Here is a 24,146-nt window from a genome sequence, read left to right on the forward strand (position 1 = left end):
TGCTATAGAGAACCTCAGGAACCCGAGTCAAAACAAACATGCCCGACCAGCCAGTTCACTGCAACTCTTTAGAAATGAATGGGATCCTGAACGGCCTCATATCTGGGGCAGGCTGCGTTTTCCGTCTGATGCCAGCACAACCTGTGCAGCTACATATAGCTGCAGAGGAGCCTGCCAAAACACACACCGACTGATCCTCTGATGCAGCTCTGACTGTCAGGCATTGTACGCAGCCGCCTCGAGACATGTTGTATTTCATTAAAAGTGCTCCAGCTCCCCCCCCCCCACACACACACACGTCGCTCAGGTGGAGTGGCGAGCGCTGGGCACGCTGCCAGCAAACGCTTTGTGGGGGAGCCGGAGAAAAATGGAAGAAGTTAAGTGGGAAAAGAGGAGTGATGGCACACATTGATGAACACAATAAAGTGTCCCTGGGCATCTATAAATGTCAGAGAGGCTAAAAGGCTGTGTAAAAAAAAAAAAAAAAAAAAAAAATATATATATATATATATATACTGTATATAAATGGGCACACTGAAGTACAGGCTTGGCTTATTGTCGGACCAGAAACATGGCCGTAAGTGTGAGCGCCGCAGATGAAAGAGGTTCTCTTCTGTGATGAAGGGCTGGTGTGGTCCATGCTGAGGGAATTTATTTTGATGTATGGCAAACCAAGGGCACAATTTAGACTTTCTGGGTTTAAGAAGGAGCTCCAAATGGTGTATTTGGAACCACAATGTTTAATATACGCTGTCATAAAAGCCCCAAAACAAGAGCGATCCCTTACACTGGGAATATTTAGGAAAATACAAAAAAAAAAAAAATCCATCAGCGACATCGAAAGAAAAGAAAAAAAAATCTACTTTCTCCGTGAAACATGCTGAGCTCATGTTGCTTCGTATTCACTCGAAAGAATACAGTGATAAACAGAGAAGCGAGAGGCCCATAAACTACTAAACGGCACAATATTCACACATATAAAACAAACAGTGTCAAATAAAGACGGCGGGCAACTCCAACATGGCCCAAAGAGATGTGGAAATAGACTTTACGAGCAGAGCGTATAAAGTCTAACAGCAGAGTTCTGTAAAGCTGGAGCTTTTTTTAAACGCTGCGCTGGGAAACGCTGGTCGCCGTTTACCCAGAGCGTTGGGACGCGGCGCAGGCGCAGCTGTTCTTGTGTGGGCACCGAGGATCAAGGAGAGAGAAAAAAAAAGGTGGGCGCCGGCACTTATGCTCGGCCACGCGGTTATCTCCACATGTAGGAGGGAGGTGCAGACACAGATTATACATCTTGTTCACTGGTAACATGATAAAACAACAGAAAAAGAAAAAAAAGCTGTGATCAGACTTAGACACACATAAAAAAAAATAATAATAAGGTGACATCCATCTAGTTGGAATATTTTATTTTAGTCTGTGTCATATTAGCACGTTATGTAACGAATAGTGTGATGACAGTGTGAGAATAACTTTTTTAAAAAGCAACGTGTGAAGGGAAATGTGGGAAGTTTGCATAAGCAGGAAAAACAAGTTTATTATACTGGTAAAAACGCCAATCGAGACGAGAGCTCTGGTCAAAGGTTTACCTTTGTGCTTCATGTGTCAAATCGTTTCAGGACTTTTAGTGATGCTTTTGAACTTTTTGACCTCAAGACGCCCACCTGTACGAGCAGAATGCCCGAACAGCTTTCAGGGTCAGATGGAAACGGGCCGAGTTTGGACCGAGACAGCTCCTGACACACTGACGTAGCAGGTCAGTGGACTGGGACACCGGTGTTAAAAAGATGGAAAGTAAAAAGAGTATTGGTGGCATGGAGTGAGCTAGAATCAGAACGAGGAACAACAAATGAAGACGATGAAACGAGTAAAAAGCAAAACGTACTTTACTTGCAAACCACTAATGAATTAATGAATGAATTGGGTGCTGTATAACATAACGCTGCACATTTGAAATATTTTTATGATGAGACGCCACATGACTGGAAAATTTTGTCCTGTTGCTCTTTCAGTCAGAAGAAAGCTACAGCCCACTAATGGTCTACACACCCAGGTAAAAATCGGCAAACTGAAAATTATTATTATTATTTTTTTTCCCCAATTCAAAAATCATTTTAAAGAAAATTATTTTCCTTTTGCCTACCCAGCAGTAAAATAAAGTGCAACATTTGACTGGAACAAAGCAGAAAGGAACAATTTATTGTAAAGGTATTCAACACTTGCTGTAGTAAAAGTTTCCTAATTTTTTGGATGGAATGTTTTCTGTTGGTTGGTCTGCAAAATGTTTTTAGTCTGTTCCCAACAACAGGAAGGGGGATCTCTGAAGACCTGTGCAGGTTTAACACACTGGTTTAGTGTCTGTTAGTAGTAAAATGTTGCTGTATGTTTGGGACCAAACTTACAATGGTGTTTAAATGAGAAAGAAAAAAACATGGCTTGTGTTTTACTGCACATTTTCTATTTAAAATAATATACTGTATCTTTATAATTAAAATGTGCTAATAAAAGATTACAAAAAAGCGTCCTTCTGCATCAGCTACATGTGCAGCTCCATCATCATTTGGTCTTTCTTTTAGTCCGTACTCTTTTGTGGCATTTACTCTCTGACATGGTGTGATGTCACATCCTGGGACGACGGGTCAAAAAGTCTCAACCCTGTTCTTATCTCTGCTCAGGTTCTGATTCTAAAACGAATTTTGAATCTGCTGGCATAGGCATATGAAAGATGAACAAAATGAGATCTGAGATTAAAAAAAGAAAAACACAACGTGTAAGCAAACACATTTGATTTTATTTTTGCATACCTTTAGCAGAAATCAGATTTATCAATGGAACTTGACTTAATGTCGTATTTTGATTGTTGATTCTATGTTGCTTTGTGTTTCTGTGTTTGATATGATGTAAAGCACTTTGAAATGCCTGGCTGCTGAAATGTGCTATACAAATAAAATTTGATTGATTTGATTGATTGATCAGTATCTATTTATTTATTTTAAACGCCACGGCTATCTCCATTCCAGTTCATTGTGAAATCCCTCGTCTGCTGTGTGATGCATTCAGGGGCCCGAGGCCCGAGGGAGACATTTGCAAAAGTACGTAAACGCTGATGATGTAAAAGTGATGCCATCATGGTTGGCTGAGCTTGGATTTGAGAGGGGGGGGAAAAAACAAAACAATCTTCTCCAACTGGAGGAGTGAGGATTATACCGTTGCATCATGGGAAATGTAAGATACAGTGTTTATGCAGCTCATGCCAAACTAGACATCCTAAATACTAAATATGCTATAATTTCAACTTGCTTTCAAACAACCAACATCACACAGAATCATGCAAGAATAATAAAATGAAAGAAGTTTCCACTCGCATGTAGAACTTTGATCAAACAAAGGAGGGAAAAACAAAAATCCCACGCACCCAAAAGAATTACCCGCTAGCTTTCAGTTCCTCTGCGACTGCAGGTTTCCGCGTGCCAGCGCCAATTATAAGCAGCCCATTATTCATAAATAATTTTAAATTATACATACTGTTTTTAGACCCTGTGATAATTCCTAATTAGTCACTATGTTGATGAAATATCTGGTGGTATATCAGCGAGGAACAGCAAATGAGGCCCAGATGCCCAGTGAAAGCTTTGTCTAATAAAGCTAACAGAAGTTACTCTGATCTCTCTCTCTCTCTTGCAGTGTGTATGTCAGTGTGTCTGTACACACATACAAAACAGTTGTTTGTTCTTCATTATTTCTGTGTCCTGCTCCTGGCACACTGCACAGCCAGCCTGGCAGCCAATTGCTCCCATGACCCTGCAGTCTTGCCACGCTAACAAGCTAGCGGCCACACAAACCGCCGCTGAACCGGTCGGCTAGCGAGCGCTCAGAGAGAAACAGCAAAAACAAATAAGCTTCAGGTGAATAAAAGCAACTGTGTATGTTGGACAACTGCCGTTCCCTCGTGGCTTTTGTTAGTAGGCGAGAAGATTAGGACAGCAGTACAGTTATTGAAGCATCATGTTTTCTGCAAAAGACATATTTGCTCCGACTCTGTCAATATCACAAATGCACGGGGGAACCTGAGCCACTCCCTCTTTACCCAAACACTCCGTCTTTCCCCACCACAGAGCAGCGAGAGCGAGCGAGCGAGCGAGCGAGGCAGAAGGAGAAGCGGAGCAGAGCTGAGCGGGACACAACAGACTTCATGATGAATTACATGATCACCTGCTATGCCTCAGAGCCTTTCATTCAGGTAGAGATTCACCTCCGGAGCAGGCAGAGGCAGAGGCCCTCATCTTCCCTCCTTCTTCTGCCCTCCTCCCTTCTTCTCCTTTTTCCACATCTCTCACTCCCAACACCACCACCACCATCTCCAGAACAGATGTCTGCTGTAACCCAGTAACTCCCTTTGCTGTAGACACATGGAGTTGCCATCTGGACCGGAACGCTGTTCCTCTCCAGACTGGTGTGGGGTGTGTGTGTTTGTATGTGTGTGAGAATGTAAATCAGTTAAAGAGCTCTAATATAGTTCTTTTCTGTGTGAGCATGTGTGTGTCCGCGTGCGTCGGTGAGTAAGCATGGCTCGGAGACAGAAGGTGCCTTGTGGACTGATGACACACCTGAGTACCTTTGGTTTTGGTTTGTTTGGATCTTGTGTTGTTTTGTTCTGTGCTGCCTTTCACAGACAGATGAGGCAGGCCGGGGGCAGGTGGCCGCAGCCCCCAAACAGCTCTGTCTAAACAACCAACTGGATGAGGTGCCGAAGAAACTTCACTCACATCCCCGCTACCTCGCCGACGTCTCTTGCAGGGCGCTCGGGCTTTCTCACGTCTCCTTGTGTTACAACCACAAACTTCAGTGTAGTTTTCGGTTTTATTTTCTGTGCATTTTTGTTTTCCCTTTATTCTGACAACCCAATCTGAAATCCAGGACTCTGAATCGCCTTCAGAAATCTTAGTAAATAGTCTGCCTGAGTAGTAATCAATTAGTTCTCTAAAGGCTGCAGAGGTTTGTTTAGCCTCTTCTCTAATGTGCTTATAACCAGTTCTTCCCCACTCAGTGACGACCAGATTTGTCTCCACTTGCAGATCCCGAGCAGTTCATCCATGCTGGATCTACCTGAGCGTTGTGCGCAAGCGGTTTGATTGGCAGCAGACTACATCCGTTTAGTGGCCTGTGGATTAAACGACTGGACAGCAACGAGCAAATATAAGGAGAGATTGAAGAGAAACTGGCCACTCAAAGGTACATTGATTGGCGGCAGACTGCAATCGATGATTTGGCCGGTAGATTTACGTCAGCAACATCTCGACCACCATTGTCAATCTACATCAAGACTGTAGTAGTTGGGCAGGGTGGCGAGGTATAAATTCATAATTCCATGGTGAAACCTTGTGGTCCAAATCTTTCTATCAATTGTGGCAGAAGAGCACATCCAGAGTCAAGTGGATGGGACACGAACAAATATACTAAGAGATTTCAAAGAAATTTCAGAGAAATCTATTGGTAGACATTTTGAGCATCTACCCAGGGGTAAACGACTCCACAAGGAGTGGAGTTTTGACCACAGCTCCTCCAAGTTTCCCACATTCCTCCCAGGCTCCGGCCCACATTCACACCCACTGAGAGGAGCTCACTACCAATGCAGACACAGACAATTTGGCTAAAACCAAATCAAACATTAACCGGCCAGAGTGAGACTTGACAATGGAGGAGAAAGGGCTTCAGAGAACGTTAGTGAACAAACAGCCGAGGTCAAAGAACACAACAGAAAGGTCAGGGAGAAGAAGTTCCCCTAACCCAGGGGTGGGCAACTCCAGGCCTCGAGGGCCGGTCTCCTGCAACTTTTAGATGCATCTCTACTTCAACACACCTGAGTCAAATAATGAGGTCATTAGCAGGACTCTGGAGAACTTGACTGCACTTAGGAGGTGATTCAGTTATTGGATTCAAGTGTGTTGGACCAGGGAGACATCTAAGAGTTGCAGGACACCAGCCCTCGAGGACCAGGATTGCCCACCCCTGCCCTAACCTGACCACAGAGGCCTGTGGTCACTCTGGAGGAGCTGTAGAAATCCACACCTCAGGCGGGTGAATCTGTTGACGGGACGACAATTAGTCACAAACTCCACAAATCTGGCCTTTATGAAAGTCCAACACTGTGTAGTATACACAGCGTGTGGAAGAAGATATCCTGGTCAACTGAGACGTTTTACATACAAAACACAATAGAAAACTAACACTGCACATTAATCTGAATAAACCATCATCAAGGGGAAACACTGAGATGAATGCATGACACTGTGAGGAGGCTTTTCTTTAGCAGCAACAACAGAGCCAGTCAGATGTAATGAGGAGATGGATGAAGCTAAACAGAGCAGCACTGGAAGCAAACAAGTTAGAGGCCGCAGAAGACAAGAGACTGGGACGAAGGCTCACCTTCCAGCTGGACAATGACCCTAGACATACAGTGACAACTATATCAGTGATGATCTAGATCAAAGCTGGGGCAATAATCCAAATTCAGAATCTATGGCAATACTTTGATTTTCAGAGAGACTCTCCATGCCATCCGACTCGACTTAAGTTATTTTGTTGAAATGAACGGGCAAAAATCTTAGTCTGTAAAAGTGTCAAGCTGGTAGACACAAACGCCAAATAACTTGGAGCTGTAATTACACCGAAGGCTTCTGTTTTTCAAAGTAAGGACAAACAAATAAACTCATTCTATGTATTATTTTTCTTCGACTTGTCAAAAACATTTCACTGGTTTGTGTTGGTTTGTCATGTAAAATCCAAATCAAACATCTTGAAGTTGTGGTTGTAACGTGACAAAACGTGGAAACTGTTCTCTAATTTTATAAAATGATAAAAAAATACTAAACCACTGAGTCAAATGTTCTGGGAAATTTACTTCAGAAGCATGTGGTGTGATAACAATGTGCTGTTTGGACACAATGAAACAAATACCAATAAAAATCACGCTTGCAGAAACACCAGAGCATTCACATATGTTGGAAATGTGCTGGAGATACATGTGCATCCAGCGCACGTTTGATTTCTTTCCCACACAATCACAGCGACGTCTCTGAGGCGGACAGGTGGTGGACGTTATGGAGCTACTGGGCTACCAAAAAGACGTTTGGTGAACCCACAATGGACAGCAGCAGACATCTGGTAGAAACACAACCCCACCCAGCAGCAACAGAGCCAGAGAACAGGATCCATAAAAGCAGGGAGAGGAAGAGGAGCGGAAAATAGAAGGGGAAAGACGGGATGGAAGAGCACAGGGGAGCTCAGAGAGCTCGCAGACAAAGGCAAACAGACAGAGGTGCATACACAAGCTCAGGGTGTTGTGAGCGGAAGGAGAGCAACGTATACATGTACACAGTAGAATGTTTAATGTTCTAACCATGGTAAGGAAACTGCACTCCATCGCTCTCATGCTTAATCTTCCTCTCCTGCACACTGGCCAAATGGTGCTGCACTGAAAGGCCAAACAGGGGAGAAAGGGAAGAGTTAACAATGGAAGAGGGGAGGAGAGATAATGACAGACACACACAGAGAGAGAGAGAGGTGGAAAGAAACAGGGCTGGTTAAATAATGAGCAAAATGGGATTTTAATGCTATAGAGCGCAGCAAACGTCTGTAAAATGGTTACATCACGACTGCTGGCAGTATCACAAATGAAGCAGAGGGAGTTTCCTGAAGCGAATCCCTTCAGTCAAATGCTACACCAATGAAGTCACATTGTAAATACATTTGATGAGATAGCTACTGTGATGGTTGAGAGTGCTGTGAGCAAAAAGAGGGAAAGGTTAGAGCTTTGCACAAACGTTTAGAGCTAAACCGGTGTTGCTTCGGTGGGAGGCTGGAGAAAGGAGACGGACATGAATGGTGAGACTCAGAGGGCGTCTAGAGCAGTGAGAGGGAGTTATGATAGAGCTGATTACGGGTTTATGTGGAAATTATGATTAATAATGAAGAATAACTGCTTCCCAAGATTTTAATAAATAGCTAATATATGTTTTTATATGATACAGAACATCCTGCTACTGCTAGTGCACCTCTGCAGAGAAAACGGTTACATGTTGCTAACGTCTATGTATCAAAGCTTAAATAATTCATATAACAGATAAATTAGCAGTGCAATAATTGTTGCTTATTATACATTTAAACTTCATAAATAAACCAGCAGCAATTCAATCATGTTGTGTGTTTCTTTTTCTTTCTTTCTTTCTGTTTTTTATTTTTTTTAAATAGAAATGTATTAACATCAAAATAGAAAATATATGGTGTGGTATGTTCTATTAATGAAAAAAATATAAAGTTTTTTATTTTTTTATTTTAAATATTTTATAAAACCATCCGATTTTTCCCTCAAGGTTATTTAAATATAAAACCTCAGTCGATCCTTGCTAAAAATCCTTGCTGACATTAGCAAAGATATTAGCAATACTTGCTAATATTGTGGAATAAACGTCTTAGAGAGATTTAAAGAATATTAAGTTAAGGAAACCCAGATATGAACAGCCTTGCTTATTTTGTGGAGTTGGCTCCTTTTACCACCTGCTAGCTTAGCATGGCAACAAAACATAGTTTGTTTATTGTGTAGAGAATCAAATGGTTGCATTTTTTGCCACTGGAATTACAGAATGTAACAATTATGCTGCATCTCATGTATGTGGAGGAGAGAAAATGTTACTTTCTCATTCACATCACTTTCAGTGTTTGTACTAAGTATGCTAACTTAGCTATGCTAGCTGCTGAGATTAAAAATATTCTTTAAGTAATGCCTTATACACTTATAAAGATTTTCTTTCCACATTTTAGAGCATTTAATTGATGGGGAAGACTTTGCAGTTCGCTGCTTAAGATTTAAAGCTAAAGAGAGTAGGCCCATTTATTATTCATTAGCGTCTACCGCCAAGAACGTTTTGCTAGCTTACCGTGACTGGAAACGGGACGTTATAACCACATATTTGTTTTGAAAAGAAAAAAGCTTACTAAAATTTATTACTCGCCTGAAATTTTAAGCTAAAGTGAAGTTCCACCGAGGGAAAACATTCGTTTCAACCCAGCCGTTTAACGTCACTTCCTGTACTTAAAAGTTAACTAACTTGGGTAACTATATTAGTTTTGGATGTAAGCTACAGACTTCACAGTTGTTTTATTACATGGAAAAAACTTAGGGAAAAGCATTCAACACAATGAGACCTAGTGTTAGTTCTGCAGTTTACTACACTGTATAAAACTATTTCCCCCCCCGATGGGTTTCTACTGTTTTTGATTTACTGTTTCAGAAAGAGCTGTTAAGCATTTAATTAATTTATTAAGGTGAAAGAAAGAAAAAAAACCTAATCAAACCAACCCAGCCCAATGTGAAAAAGTAACTTCCCACCAAACCTAATGATTGGTTCTTCCACCCTTTGCAGCAACAACTGTTGTCAAGCATTGGCAACTGGCAATATATTTTACATTGTATTTTACATTGCTGTGGAGACATTTTGACAAACCCCAATAGTAGAACTGTTCAAATTTAGCGACTGATATCTCCAGCTCTTAAAGGTCATTCCACAGAGTCAATATCAGATTTAAGTCGTAGCTTTGACTAGGCCTTTACAAAATTTTCACTTTGTTGTTTTTCTGAAAGGTCTCAGGGATGCTTAAGTTCTTTTTTGGCAAATCTAAGAGCAATAACTGAAGAAAACTGTATATTTCTTACCCATGAAAAATATACAGAAGACAATTAAAAGTCAAACCCACTCTGCCGAACTGTTGCAAGATAAAAATCACTTCGCTTTTAGTTTATGGAGATCTTGGATAACAAACTGTGTGATTATATAAAATGTCACATTGGACACATTTCCAGATATTGCAGCGACTTTTGAAGATCTAACTTTTGCTTCATTAGAATTGTGGCACACCTCTCAGCTGACAAAATCGATTTGTTCAAAACATTTCCCGAAATATCCGCACCACGAAGGCTAAGCACCTGCAGCTGGATATGTCAGTGGGGGAAACTGTGGCAAACAGACTGATCCTCTGGCTCTGGAGGCTCTTTGATAGAAGGTTTAGTGGTTTGGAGGTAGAGAATGGGAATGACGGGGAAGTAAAGGTAGAAAGAGTGGGGGGCAATGCAACACAAACACAACAAAACAAGTTTTTTTTTCTATGTCAGAAGGTGAGATGTGGTTTCTGCTTTAGGATTGAAACATATAAAGAAAATCTTTCTACTGAGATTTAAGGAAGCATTTGACATTTCTGGAAGATTCTCATTCCCATAAAAGAGGATCACAAGTTACTATAAGGCGTAAAAACAAAGCAGACGTGGCCAAAAGTATACATACACTCGTTAAGGATGTTAATGTTGCTAATGTAATTTTTATTATGATCATTTATCAGAGCTACACTTTCTAAAGGATGGAATAACTACATAAACACACAAGATCAAAATCCCACATCCTGACTCAAACTTATCATTAATAGTGGGACCAGATTAAAATGTTTAATAGTTAATTGTAATTAATCACATTTTAATTAGAAAGTACATATTGACAAAAATAAATAACACGTTCAATTCAAAAAACTCTTTTTGCTATTAATTGTAAATATAGATCTGAGGTCAACAACAAATATATTTATCGCTTTTTAATCTGTTAGCACTTACTAAAAACTTTTTTGAATACACTTAAAAGTTTGATTTGCTAAAATAAACTCTGTCAAGAGAAGAAGTTAAATATCCAGTCAGAATAATCCTGGAAGCTTGTCAGTGGCAAGAAAAGCTGTGGTTAAAGTAAATTTAACAAATATTAAATGAAGTGTATATATTAAAATTGTCCTCTCATGTGGATTGAAAACAATTCTCAATAAAGCCTACATATTAAAAATCATTTCAGAGTTGTGTGCTCTCTTTAATAACTGCTTGTAAGCATGAATTTTACTATAAACTTTGTAATTTTCGGATTAGTGGCTCACCCAGAATCACTGTTTCCGCTACTAAAATATATATTTTTTGAGAATTTACAGAGCATGGTAATCACAAACGGGAAAAAAATCAAATCTCCAAAAATGTCAAACTATTCCTTTCAGTCCAAAAGAAAACTCCTCTGAGCCTGAAACAAAATGACGAGGGGAGCTAACTCTCCCGTCGAGGCCTTAGGAGGCGCTCAGCATCGCAAACTTCCAGGACCAATACCTGCATCCACGTCATTGGGCCAGCCGCTGGACTGGGAGCTGCTGCCGGCGGCCGGGGAGCGGCCCGAGTAAAACACATCGTCCACAGGGCTCTCCATCTCACTGTCGTCGATGGACTTACGCTTGTTGGAGCTGAAAGAGACGGAGATGAACGTGACTACAGACCGCTTTCAAAGTGTTCAAGAGGGGAACCAGGTAAAGGTGCTATGTCTGTGTGTGATGTCACTGCGCATTGCTGCACACGATGCCTCGCAAAAGTATTCACGCCCCACTGTCACATTCAAACCCACAATCGGGTTTTTATTTGATAGACCAGCACAGCATGTGTGAAACGTAAGGAGAAACGTCTCTTTCTTTTTTTTTAGCAATTAAAATCTGAAATGTGTGGCATGCAGCACCAAATCATGATGCTTGTATCTACGGAAGAGGGTTAGGACCGCTGGGGAAGACAAGAAAAGGAAAAAAGGAATTCTGACTTTGTTTCTCTGAAAATTAAAGTCAGAATTCTTTTTTTTTTAATTTCCTTTATTTAACCAGGCAAAACCCCATTGAGATTCAAATCTCATTTTTAAGAGGATCCTGGGCAGAAACAACCTGGTTACACAAAAGTAAAACTTCTTCATTTTCTGAGGAAAAAAGTAAGAATTGTGAAAGAAAAAAGAAGTCAGAGCTCTTAAAAAAAAAAATTGGAGAATTTGGAGACAAAGAAAAAAGAAGTCAGAACTCTAAAAAAAAAAAAAGAAGTTTGAATTCTAAGATTAAAGTCAGATTTTCTTTCCCAGTGACTCTAATCCAGGAGCGCAATGGTGGGGAAAAAATCCAGCTTTTCTAAAATTTAAATCTTCATGGATTGTTCGATAAAATCAATATATCGTCCAAGCTTAATTTATAGATGCTCAAAGCTTGGAATATTGTTCTATAGCCTCGCCCTGCTGTTTGTCCTCTACTGTTTTCCAACAAACCTCTAAAGGCAACTTGTTGACTTTTTTCATTTCTATCTAAGAGTCCCAGAGTAATCCACACCCAACTTTTAGGGACGCACCGATCCACTTTTTTAACTTCTGATACTGATACCGATATCTATATCCGAGGTTTAGTATCAACCGATAAGAAACAGAAAAACAGTTGAAATGAACTAAAAACATAAATTTACTGAATTACAAATTTATGTGGTAGCTCTGCACCAGTACAAAGCATTTTAATATACCAACAGTTTCACAAACTTAGTTAAACATGCAAAAACAATTTTAATTTGTTCAGTCGGTGCAATTTGGAGTATTAGGAGTCAAAGTAAAATAAATAACAAATGAACTGAAACGGACAAAAACAAAAGGTTGACTACCTTAGTCCAACATGTAAAAAATAAACTGCAACAAACCTTCTTCTTCTTCTTCTTTGAAACGGTTCAGAAAGTGGAATTAGGAATTGTAAATGTATTGTAAAATAACAAAGCATGACATCACTCAGAGCACAAAGCACAGAATTAAACCGAATAGATCTGCCCTTATGGATCGGGGACATTGTTACATTTTTTTTTTTTCAATATCGGGACCACTACAGATATTAATATCGGGTCGGTGCGTCTTCAGTTGTTTCGAAACTCTGGCGTAGTTTTTTTTTCTCTCCACTTCAAAATCAGTCTCTCCTGTAAGCTGGTCCATTTAATAAAATCCCGATAAAAACATCCAGTTGGTGACTGTACTGCCATAAAAGGCAGGCGAATGCTTTCTGCGAGGCATTGTGTTTGAGATTCTAATAAATGTTCATGCATTATTCCCGGAACCGTGGAGGGCTGACGTGGCTGCGTAAGTCCCTTGGCGTTAGAACGGGGGTCTACATAAAAATCAAGAACAATAAAAAGTCCCTGTGTCAAGATTTGTGTTTAGTGTGTTGTTTTAATATTATGTTACAGCTGGAGGGGGTTGGGGAGAGAGAGGGGGGGCAGAGAAAGTCAGCAGGAGACAGTGTGACAAGAACAGGGCTAGAATATTAATAATATGCTGGCCCAAAGCGGCGTCCCATTAGAAAACACACAAGTGGTTGATCCTGAAATGCATTGTTGTGCGAGTTGGCGGCTTCTTATACATCTGTGACCAATAAAATAACGGGGAGTGTTGGAGTATGAGGGGAGGGGGCGGGGTTGCCAATGTACAGCATGCAGATGTATGAGTGACGGCGTGCGTGTTGTTGCGTTTTGCTCGAGTGCGATGGAGGGATCTGTGTTACATTAGTATCGGGGGAAGAGTTCTCTGCAGAGAGTGTAACTACCTCCGTGGGAGACTTGCATAAAGCTCCATTTCAGTCCTGCAGCGCAAGGCGAACGGGAGGAGAAAGCAGAAGAGAGCGAGAAGTAAAAACAGACACAAACACAGACGGGCCAGCAGACAGGTTGGCGGGAGAAAAGGAGAGGCAATGAGTTGAAATTAGTAAGGAAGGAAGGAAGGAGAATGGGAAAGAAAGACCACAATCAGAAGCAGAGCAGGAAAAGTACTGAGAAGCTACTAAAGAACCTGATGATGTTAGTGCTAGAGACACACCAAGACATCAGCTAGAGGCATCTGACAGGCTCGTTGGAAACTCAAGAATCCCATATGTTCTCTTTCCAAGCAGTCTTTTCTACAATCTGCACACATTCATATTGTGATTCGATGCGTTACGGAGCAGGGACGCACCGAGTGCAATTTTCTGCCCGATCACCGATCTTTAAAAAGCCTAATCTGCCGAGACCGATTTTGGGGATTTTAAAAGTCGCTAAAAATCCTGGCAACATTTTGGTAAAATCTCAGAGTTAAAGGGGCAGTACTATGTATAACTACCGTTTTTGAATTTTACGTCATGTTACAATGTTATTCCCTCATTAAAAACATACCTGGAGTGTTGATTTGATTCTTTCATGAATGTTTGAGAAATTCTTTAATCTCCCATGGCAACCATTTAGCTGTGCAAAACCTCCCAGGCGGACCTAGCTCCGCCTTCGAGGATGAAGCTCCTCCTGAGAGCCTCCACCTCACAGAGCATTCCTCCCTCACTCAGCCCCTTCAGACTAGCCAGCAGCAATTTGCAAACATCTGGTGGAACTGGGCATCTGCTGAGCTCATTATAGGAGCTACTTCTCAGAGGAACGCTGATAAAAACGTTTCTAAATAGTTAATAGAGGAGCCATGTTGTGATGGAAAGAGCGGGAGTTTTTAAAGAGACAGAGGCCCAATTTCAAGGCGTTAAATTACAAAGTCAAATTTCTTTTAAGCTATATTTTTTATATACACCATTTTTATAACAACTGATGGTAACATAGTTGCTTGACTGTGCTATAAAATGGCACTGTGTGCCTGGAAAATAAATAATACTGCCCCTTTAAGCAGCATGGATCTACAACCATGTTAGCCGCACTAACTAAAGAAAATGTCGCCTCGGTGTTCATTTTGTCTTTACCAGAAAATCTAGATTAAAAAACAAACATTTGAGTGCTGCTCTTAGTGAGCAGGAGTGTTTCGCAGATGGCCGTACCTGGTGGAGGGGGTGGAGGTGATGGAACGGCGTCCCAGGGTGACCTGGTTGATGTTGTAGTAACCTGGGCTGTCCAGGTCTGCCAGAGAGAAGTTGGGGCCTGTCGCCGTGGCTACTGGAGCTGAGACATGCAAACACAGGAGTCCATCACACACATTCTAAACTTTATTCTAAAAAAAGATATATGTAGGTAGGACTTTATATGCACAAGCAAGTAGATGACCTTCTCTACAGCTTAGCGCTGTGGCTAATGATTATTTTATCAGTCGAGCATTCTGACGATTAATCGGATTTAAAAATGGCCATTTTCTGCAGATTTTCCATTTAACCACTTATACTTATCTGACACAATATTAAGGATACAAAAAAATGCAAATAAACACATAATTTAATTCCTTTTTTAATTTAAAGAAAACATTTTATTGAATAAAATGTAATAACAGCATTTCTTTAGTGAACACTTCATCATATACAGCAAAGGAAAAATCTCCAGCTAAAAAAATACTTCAAACATCCACATGTTTCTGGTTTTGGATATCAAAAGGTGTTTAATAGGAGATTTTTTTTATATTTTTTTTTACAGAATTTGAACCAAGTGAAGCTAAAACTACCACTTGAGCAATTCTGGGTAGAAAATATTTACAGACAAATAAGTTTTTTCTTTATCTTCAATGGAAAATGTATTTATATTTCTACAGCTTTGAGTTATTTACTGCTCTGACTGTGTCGTCCTATCAGTAAAATGGATTCTTCTGGAGTCTGTTTACTCCAGTTGACGATTACTCGATCACTAAAATTGTTGACAATTACTTCAATAATCGATTGATGACGATTACTTAAATCAATCTGATTAATTGCTTCAGCCCTACTACAGTTCAGACAGATAAAACTTCTGTAATTTTGAAAACCTGCCTTTAAGGAAGCCTGAGTTTATGGTTCTGTGAGGAGATTATGTGCAGTCAATATCTTCCCTGCTCTTAATAACAATATGAAATGATTAATTTTCGATAAACACATATTTCTCTTCCCTCAATTATTTTTTTCCTTCTTTTGAAATGTCCCAAAAAATATTTTCCAAGTCTTGCCACAAATTCCCAGTCATCTAGACTTTGATTGGACCATTTTGACACATGAATAAGCTTTGGTGCAAGCTATTCCATGGTAGCTCTGGGAGCATGGTTAGGATTGTTATAGTTTTGCATCTTCTCTGTTACTTTTAGTTGTTGGGAACAGCTAAACAGCATTTTCTTTCCAAAATAAAAGCATACTAAGAGATACCTAGTGCAGGAAAGATACTAACAGCTTGTAACCTCTCTGCAGAACTCCACCTTGAAAAGGTTTGAATTATTCCTTTAAAGATGTCACAGGGGAAACACATGTACTCTCTGAATCACAAAGGCCGATTGTTGCAAATATTTTTCTTACTCTGTCAATTCTCTAACAGTGTATGTTCATTTCTGGAGCTGCTTTATTTTGCAACCTGCTTTTCCTCAACTGCACCCAGTTCCCATACACAGGTTTGACATTAAGACGCTGGAGGTTTCGGAGCAGGTTCTGATCAGAAACAGAGACGGCGGCTGATAGCAGAAATCACAGCGATGACTCACTCTGCGACACGCGGACCAGCTCGGCCACGTTCCACACCCCTGAAGTCACGAAGCAGTCCTGGAAACTCAAGTGGCCTGCGTGAAAGACGGGAGAAACACGTGTGCATCGTCAGTGCGGCTCGTCTGCTGGATGCAAAAACACCAAACATGGATGAAGTTTCAGGGACATTTGAGACGACGGCGGCAGAAAAGGAAACGGCGGACAGGCTGCTTTTTTTTTTCTTTTTTTTTTGCTCTAACCCAATTTGGTAAAATGTGTTTTCTATAAAGTTAGACGTTCCAACGTTCCTGAATGTTGACATTCTAACATGCACATCTAATCAGGTCCAATAGGTGGGTATAATCTCCAAATGTACATCTATATGCTGCGTGACACATTGTGTAATGACTTCTTCATGTACAATGCCTTCCAAAGCCCTTCATTTCTGGCCTCATTTCAACCACAAACCCCAGTAGATTTTAATGGAGTTTTATACTATAGAACTTTGACTGAACATGATAAAGAAGCAACTAATGCCTATAATTGTAGATATAATAATAAATGTGGCTTGTGAACATAAGGAGGAGCTGCAGCGGCCAATACAGTCACTCTTTCACTGTGAATGTTGTAATTTATGAAACACATTTATATTGCCCCTCCTGCATGATACATTTTGATGATTTATTACTCATCAAAATAATAACGTTTTACTTCGTACACACATTGAGATAAGACATGATTGTTGCAAACTGAAATTGTTAACAAGTATACTCAATACTGGTCAAAAAAAGTCATGTAAAATACCTAGAATTTTCAGAAGTTCCTAGTTTTAGCCCTTTTTTCCGGCATTTTCATTCAATAATCTTGTTGAATTTTCACAACAGAATTACAACCGAAGTACCAATATTTATTTTTGTTCTAAATTTCTTGTCAAAAATTTGAAAACAATGCGCTTTGTCACAAATATCAATACCCAATGGATGAAAATGTATCCATCTTCTTTTTTTTTAAAGTTTTTTTTGTTGTTTCCGTTTTTATTTTAAACCTCAAAATAGACACAAAATGGTGGCTCTTTAAAACTTTAACAGTCAGTAGTCGGCTCCGTCTTCCTTTGCACTGTCAAAGTTTCAAAAGCTTTTATGCGTTTGTTTTGTTGAACGAGACACGAGTTGGCTGATTCCTCTCCGCACTTTTACTAGGAACATCAAGGCGGGTGGTCCATCTCTAAACGATGACCAGTTCCCGGCTGGAAAAGGCCCTGATATCTTAGAATGACATCAAGCGGGAATTAAAAAGTTACTTCCTGCCCGAAATACCTTCATTAATGATATGTAGCATAATCCATCGTGTGACGTAGTTGGTTGGTGCTCTAAATAGATACTCCAGTAACACACGTCTTTATCAATATACATAGACTGGGAACCATATGCACTGAGGGAGCCATCTTTTCTCTGCTCCTTTTGGTGTGAGGTAAGTTGTTTAGTTTCCTGCTGAAGTTCTGACCCAGCTGGTCGTTTTAATCTAAACCACAGAGTCTCAGCTAATTTTCCTCACACTTAAAAAAGTTTTCATAATCTTCTACAGGAATTTGGCCCCCCTCCTGCATGATAAGTTTCCTATTTTACCCATTTCCTACTGAAGAGAACATTCCCACCACATGATACCACCATCATCTTTCTCCTGTTCGTGTTTCACATTTGGGGTTTTGTATTCAGAGTGCAGTTAGGTTTTATTAACATTGTGTCTAGGCCAAACAGGTCTACTTTGGTCTCATCTGCCTAGAGCAGCGCTGTCACAAATAGTAGAAAACGGAACAGTAAGTCATTGTAAATACAAAACATAAACAAGCACAAGACAGGCCCAGAAATTCGACATTTTTTTGGGTTGATTCTTTATTCAGGTTGCAAGATTTGCTTTTGAGTCAAAGCAGGTCAATATTTGTAGCTTTGGTTACTCCAAAATCAAGATGAATGCCAAAACATTAGGACTGGGAGTCTAGAATTCGGCCATAATTTTTTCAAGAAGATGTAAAAGATGAAAAAAGTGACAAATGCATTAACCACTTTTCTTGTCAGATTTTACCCCGACTAGAACACCTTGTTCCACATGCTTGCTCCATTGCCTGTGTGCCTTTTGGCAAACTGGACTGCTTATTCCTTCCTTCAACAAGTGCTTTCTTCGACCCTCTCTTCCAAAAAAACTAACTTCTTCCGCCTGAGGTGTGGGTCTCTGCAGAGTTTCCAAAGGCCCCTTGACTATTTAACGCTCTGCTTCGGAAGTCTAAAGTTGTTCCAAACTCTAACCCTCGTTGGTCTTTATGATTTTGTTTGTTCACTAAAATTCTGTAGCAGTGGTCATCACAAACTAGATTAAATCACAGGACTAATTCTCTTCTTCTACATTTCATCCATCACTTCTGTCCATCACGTGCTCTCTCCCCTCTTTTCATTTTCTATCCACTTCCTCCGTTCTCCTCTCCTCACCCTCCCTCTCTTGCTACCTCGTCCGCAGGTTAACCGCAGCAGGGGCAACGCATGAGGTCAGCGCTCGCCTCAACGTCGACCATGTGGTTCCCATCTTCCAATAACGTCAGTGTGATTTATGAGCGGCCCACCGCAAGACGAGCCCGGCCCCCTCCACGGTACAGTACCATCAACTTTCCTTGCCATAATAAACGTAGACCCAAATCTGCCCGAACACACTAACACACGGAGAAGACTGCGTGGTGGTAGTGGAGAGGTGTGTGAACATGTGCTCGCCTCTTTTCAGCATCAGAATAGTTTTGTCAAGATTGCTTGTGTGAGATTAAAGCAAAGTACGCTTACCGTTTGCTGGGGGTTTGACGTCTGTGTCTCCTTGCTGGTTTGAACTGTCTGATTGTCCTGATTGTTCTGGAAAAGACAAAGAAAGAGAGAGAAAACGGGTTACTTCGTCGGTCGCTACCAAGGTTAAAGGTTCTCTTTAAAGACTTTGATAAGAAATAGCTTAAAGCCAGAAGCAGATCTCCACCTGAGCTGAAATTCAGCTCGAAGCCAATAGATGCCAAAACAATGTCAGTCTCTCCTTCTGGACTCCGTCTAAGCGGAACAGAAGTTTGAGTTTTTATAGAAGTGTTTTAGCGCACTTTTCTCACGTTGTAGGGGAGGAAAAACACCTACGAAAATATAGACACACACCATCTCAGTTTCGGTCCTGTGTAGGAGGGACGAAATGCTTAAAAAATGTGAGACTGCGATTAGTTTTTACATGGATGTTGATGGATCTGTGGGGGTTTTGGGTGAGTTTGACCTACGCCCTCAGCATTGGCCTCTTTAAAGAAATGCCGCGCACATTCTGGGTCTTGCTTAGAGCAGGGGTCAGCAACCTTTACAATCCTTACAGCCATTTTTCCACTTGGACGCAGTAAATTTGTCTAGAGTCGTAAATTCTCCACAACCTGCTGAGGTCAAAGCTCGACATGCTTTATAGACACCTGCTAAATAAAGTTTGTTTATTCCATGGTTACAGAAGCAAGATGTTCTGTGTTACAGTAAGGCAATACCTTTACCTTAATGTAAAGTTATGAGGAATCTTAAATGATAGTGGTTTTTGAACATTTACTATTTGTAGAAAACAGAGAAAAGAGGATGTACTTTGATGCCTAATGAACTTTTAACCATCGGCCATTTTGTTAGAAATCTGTTAAAATGACCTGTTGTCATTACTTATATACTTAGATGCTTATGGCTGTGGTAATCTTCTTTGTGGCTATTTGAGTTGACAAAAATATTTTGAAAATTTTCCTTTTTAGACCTGCCCAAATTAACAAAGATGTTAAACAGCAGGCCTGGTTAGGATTCTGGATCAGTTCCACTCACATTCAGGCATCAACAGACATTGTTCTATGGATGTTTAGACAACAATAATTTTGTCTTTTTATCTCCGTTCAATGAAAATTTGCTTGGGAGAAGATAATTTTGAGTCAAAGTTATGACGACCCCCTGTGTTTTCTTTTTGTGATTAGACAAAGACGCTTTTTTCACTCACTTTACCTTTATAATCTAAATAAGATTGAACATTGTTACATTCTGTGGCTCTGACAAACTTTTTCCACTACGGGAAAACGTAGTTGCGCTGTCGACTTGTGAAGCATGCATTTTTAAATTTTGTGTCTAACTTGGATTGAGTCTCGTGTTTGAGTCGACCTCAGCGTCCATCGAGGCATGGAGGAGTGCATGAATTGCCTACTTCAGCGAGTTTTCCTTGGCCCCCGAGGGTTGCCATTCTTCCTCAGATGTGTAATGCAGCCTTGTTGAGTTTTATGGTCGTATCATATATGCCATTTAGGCCAATTATCCTGCAGCGCTTAGTTTTTAAGAGCGCCTTGAGCCAACACTTCTTAGGCAGAGCGTGACCTCCCTTCCAGCCAGCGTCAGGCCCCTCAATCTCAACATCTCCTAAGCCTAAATTGGAGCCCTGATCTTGGGTGGCAGCAGCACATGCCAGCAAACTGCTGCCCCATTCAGGCCATCTGCCCGTTGCCAAAACTAAGAAAACAAAAGGAGACACAAAATCACTGCATCGTCCGTTGGCCAAACAAGAAAAAAAGAAGGAGAACGGCTTTAGGAAGGGGTTTCTTCTTCTTTCTTTTTTTCTAACACAAAACACTCCTGTTTCATTCTACGGTAGCAAGAGTCCAACTTCAGGTCTTTCTCCCACAACGTCTCTCAAAGTCGTTGTGTCTCTGATCCTGTGTCTCTCCCGCACTGTCCCTCCGAAGAATCCTGGCAGCCATTTTGGGGTTTGGCAGCCATTTTAGGTTTGGCGGTACCCGTGCATTCCTGCTAGCTGACGGCACACCCACTCATACACACAAAAACACACGCAGACGCTTAGCTCGCTCTCTCTTGCACACAGCCCCAATGGTCTTAAAGATAAAAAGACCTACAGAGGATATGCAATGCTAATGGACTAAGGATATAACCGCTGGGAAGTTTCTCTGCAGTCCTGTGAGAGTCCTATGCACTTACAGACTGTCATAGATGGCAGTCAAGTTGAGCAGACCAACCAGACCTACTTGAACAGGAGAAAGATGATGCTTCTCTCCGCAACGGAATCTGTTAAAACCTTTGAAACCCCAAGGCTCTCAAGCTATCGCCCTTACACTTTGTGACAGCTCCCAAGCCAAAATTCAGTGCCCAGTTGTCATGACAACTCAGATGGCACTGTACATTTAAAGTCCCTAATGATGAGTGGTTGTTGAAGCCTGTGTGTGCATATGTGTCACTGTTTGGCCTCGCAATTAGTCGAAATGGAGATAATAATATAGCTTTCTGGCACGAGCTCAGCGTGTTGTTTTGTTTAAGATCTCTTGGCAGCAAGCAGACCAGGAGCTCTGTGTGCTACACTATCACAGGGCTGATTTTATTACTATATGAGTTGTTTTCCATTTGAGGGTCTTAAAACTGCTCGTGGTGTAAATCAAAGACCCTAACACGGCTCTATGAACTTCTCTGCCTCCCTTGGCAACCTGAAGACTATAAGATACATGTGCTTAAGGGGGGATTGTAAGACAAATATATATATTAGCTGATGTTTGAGAAATGTTGTATCACAGTTTGAGTCTTTCTCTTGGTTCGTCCAACAATGCAAATCACTTACCATTTGAATATTCAAAACTTGAATTTAGTCAATGGGCTTTAAAGCATCCTGGATCTTAGAAGAACAGAATTGCTTGACCCAGTCTCAATTGACCACTGCCTCGTTTCCGCTGAGAGGTACGGCACGGGTAATTGCGGTTTGTTACCCAACCGTTCAATTTTAAGTCCATAGGACTGTGGTACAGTACAGCAATAGAACTATTAATGTCACACAACACAGTCCATTGACTGAGGGACAGAAAACATCACCGCTTGGGACAAGTACGAGACATACTAGTGTGTCACTTATGTCGTTGTACTCGAGAGAGTCCAACTGGCGATGGACAGGCTCTCCTGCATACACCAAACCATAAAATAATGTGCCGAACCGCACCGACCCATGCTGTACCGTTCAATGGAAACGAGGCATATGGTAATTAAATCACCTGGAGGGTTTTACGACAGTAATGAGATCCAGATATGTAACTTAAACTGTTATGTTGCAGGATAAAATATGAGTCTTAGTTCTCTTCAATACTATAGAAGAGTGGTACTTGATTTTGGACCATGTACTGAATCTATTCAAAAGTCATTTAAGGGGGGGAATTTTAGAAAATGTGTTTTCTTTACAAGAGAAAATATATCTGTGGCACTTCAATCAAAATATTACAGGATTACAGCACCTATTGTCCAACCAATCTTTAGAGCTATTTTCTTTAAATCGACTTTTATTGGACATAATGAGCAAATCAACACCACAAGTCTTCAGTTGAGTATGTGTAAACTTCTAAAGTTTTGTAAGGGTTTTGAAGATAAAAATGGGAGGGGAAGTACTGTTGGGATGGAGGAATGATGTACTGTTCAAGACAGCTTTAAACCTGAGGGGAGCAACACACAGTACCTGAGTTGTATTTTTTCCAAGTAAGTAGTGACATTGCTACAACATGCCTTCCAAAAGTACGTTTCTGTTCTTTTAGTTGGACCTTGACCAGGCCTTGACCAGGTCCAACTAAAAGAACAGCTGGACCCAGACTGGTTGGAGGATTTCCACAGAAATCATCCTATTCTGGCTGTACCCCACCTCTACCTCATTGACTGCTGGGTAAAGTGGGAAAATGGATAAATGGTTGATTGGACGGACAGACGAGTTAATCCTTGCATTTTACATGGTCAGACACAAAATCTAAATTTTCTCTGTGCAAACTCTTGAGCAGTCATACCCAAAAAGAGAAAGATCACATAAGCGGTTCAGAGACTATGTGGATAAGGATGGGGTTGGTTTGACAGAGTGGGAAGTTAGGGGTAGGATATGATGTAGTTAACTGCGTTGAAGCTCAGGAGCGTGTGGTTGTATAATTTGTTTTGTTTTTGTTGATATTTATAAATTTAATATGCACAAAGCTGATTTTCTCTTGCCGTGAGATCTCAAAATAAAACTGATATTTCTTAAAGGCCATCTCCCGAATCACAAGTGGCAATTTGTGACTTTATCAGGAGAGTGTAAGCTGCTATTACTAGGCTCAAATACGAAAGTGAGAGATATGAGCTTGACACCTTGTAGATATCTTTGTGGAACTTTTCTTTATATAAAAAAAGTAGAATTTTAGTTTTCCATAAAAAATATTGCTAAATTTCTGTACTCATGAATGTACTGATGTCATTTTCTTTAACTTTTTATAAGCCAGTTCCAGGGTCCCAGTGTATTATAAGCCTGGCAGGTCACCAGGCTGTACTTGCGCTCCCACCAGGCTAAGCATTGCTTATTTATTTAAGTCTTTTTAAAATGTTTGCATTTTTAAGACTTTATAGTTGGTGTTCAGGTGTTCATCTTCCAATCTTTCAATAACACATGATTATCAAGAGATATTTTCAAATTTACAGTCAACTTTAAAAAAACCCCTCAAAAACACAACGGGCTGCTGGATGAATGACTGACCTAGCACCCAACCACCGGGCTTAGCAAATTTCAAATCAGCAAAAATATTCTTTTTTATATGCCATCAATGTTACCCAATCTCCCCCACAAAATGATATCCCACAGATGAATGTGGCTCCTTCAGACATCTGCAAATCGTAACCAAGGATGAACCAGACTTGCGGATGTTCACAATTCTCTAAACTACATCCACAGCTCTGCCTCCACTTAATCAAGATTTTAAGGCTGAACCTGTCAAAAGCTTAAAAAGCCATGACCTCATCATCTGTGCTTTTTTCAAATCGTTTAATGATCTAAGTGTATGTAAACTTCTG

General features: G+C 40.6%; 1 protein-coding gene and 1 long non-coding RNA gene across 18 annotated transcripts in view; one reads left to right on the forward strand and one right to left on the reverse strand.

The window, feature by feature from the left end:
* Positions 1-24,146, reverse strand: part of nfixb (nuclear factor I/Xb) — a 193,754-nt gene that overhangs the window by 27,943 nt on the left and 141,665 nt on the right. For 9 of the 17 annotated variants that reach the window (XM_028022664.1, XM_028022655.1, XM_028022653.1 and 6 more), the window contains 6 exons: positions 19,104-19,169; positions 16,299-16,373; positions 14,692-14,812; positions 13,453-13,488; positions 11,186-11,316; positions 7,400-7,474 (listed from right to left, as the gene is read on the reverse strand). In XM_028022664.1, coding sequence (XP_027878465.1) covers positions 7,400-7,474; positions 11,186-11,316; positions 13,453-13,488; positions 14,692-14,812; positions 16,299-16,373; positions 19,104-19,169 — 504 coding nt within the window. The remainder of the gene's footprint in view (positions 1-7,399; positions 7,475-11,185; positions 11,317-13,452; positions 13,489-14,691; positions 14,813-16,298; positions 16,374-19,103; positions 19,170-24,146) is intronic. The other 8 variants (XM_028022669.1, XM_028022658.1, XM_028022654.1 and 5 more) reach the window with 3 other exon arrangements.
* Positions 2,985-5,779, forward strand: LOC114147904 (uncharacterized). Its single transcript, XR_003596163.1, has 3 exons — positions 2,985-4,240; positions 4,673-4,847; positions 5,076-5,779. It is a non-coding gene; the product is annotated as an uncharacterized LOC114147904 (long non-coding RNA).

The sequence above is a fragment of the Xiphophorus couchianus genome, chromosome 7, assembly GCF_001444195.1.
Source record: "Xiphophorus couchianus chromosome 7, X_couchianus-1.0, whole genome shotgun sequence".
NCBI classification, from domain to species: domain Eukaryota; kingdom Metazoa; phylum Chordata; class Actinopteri; order Cyprinodontiformes; family Poeciliidae; genus Xiphophorus; species Xiphophorus couchianus.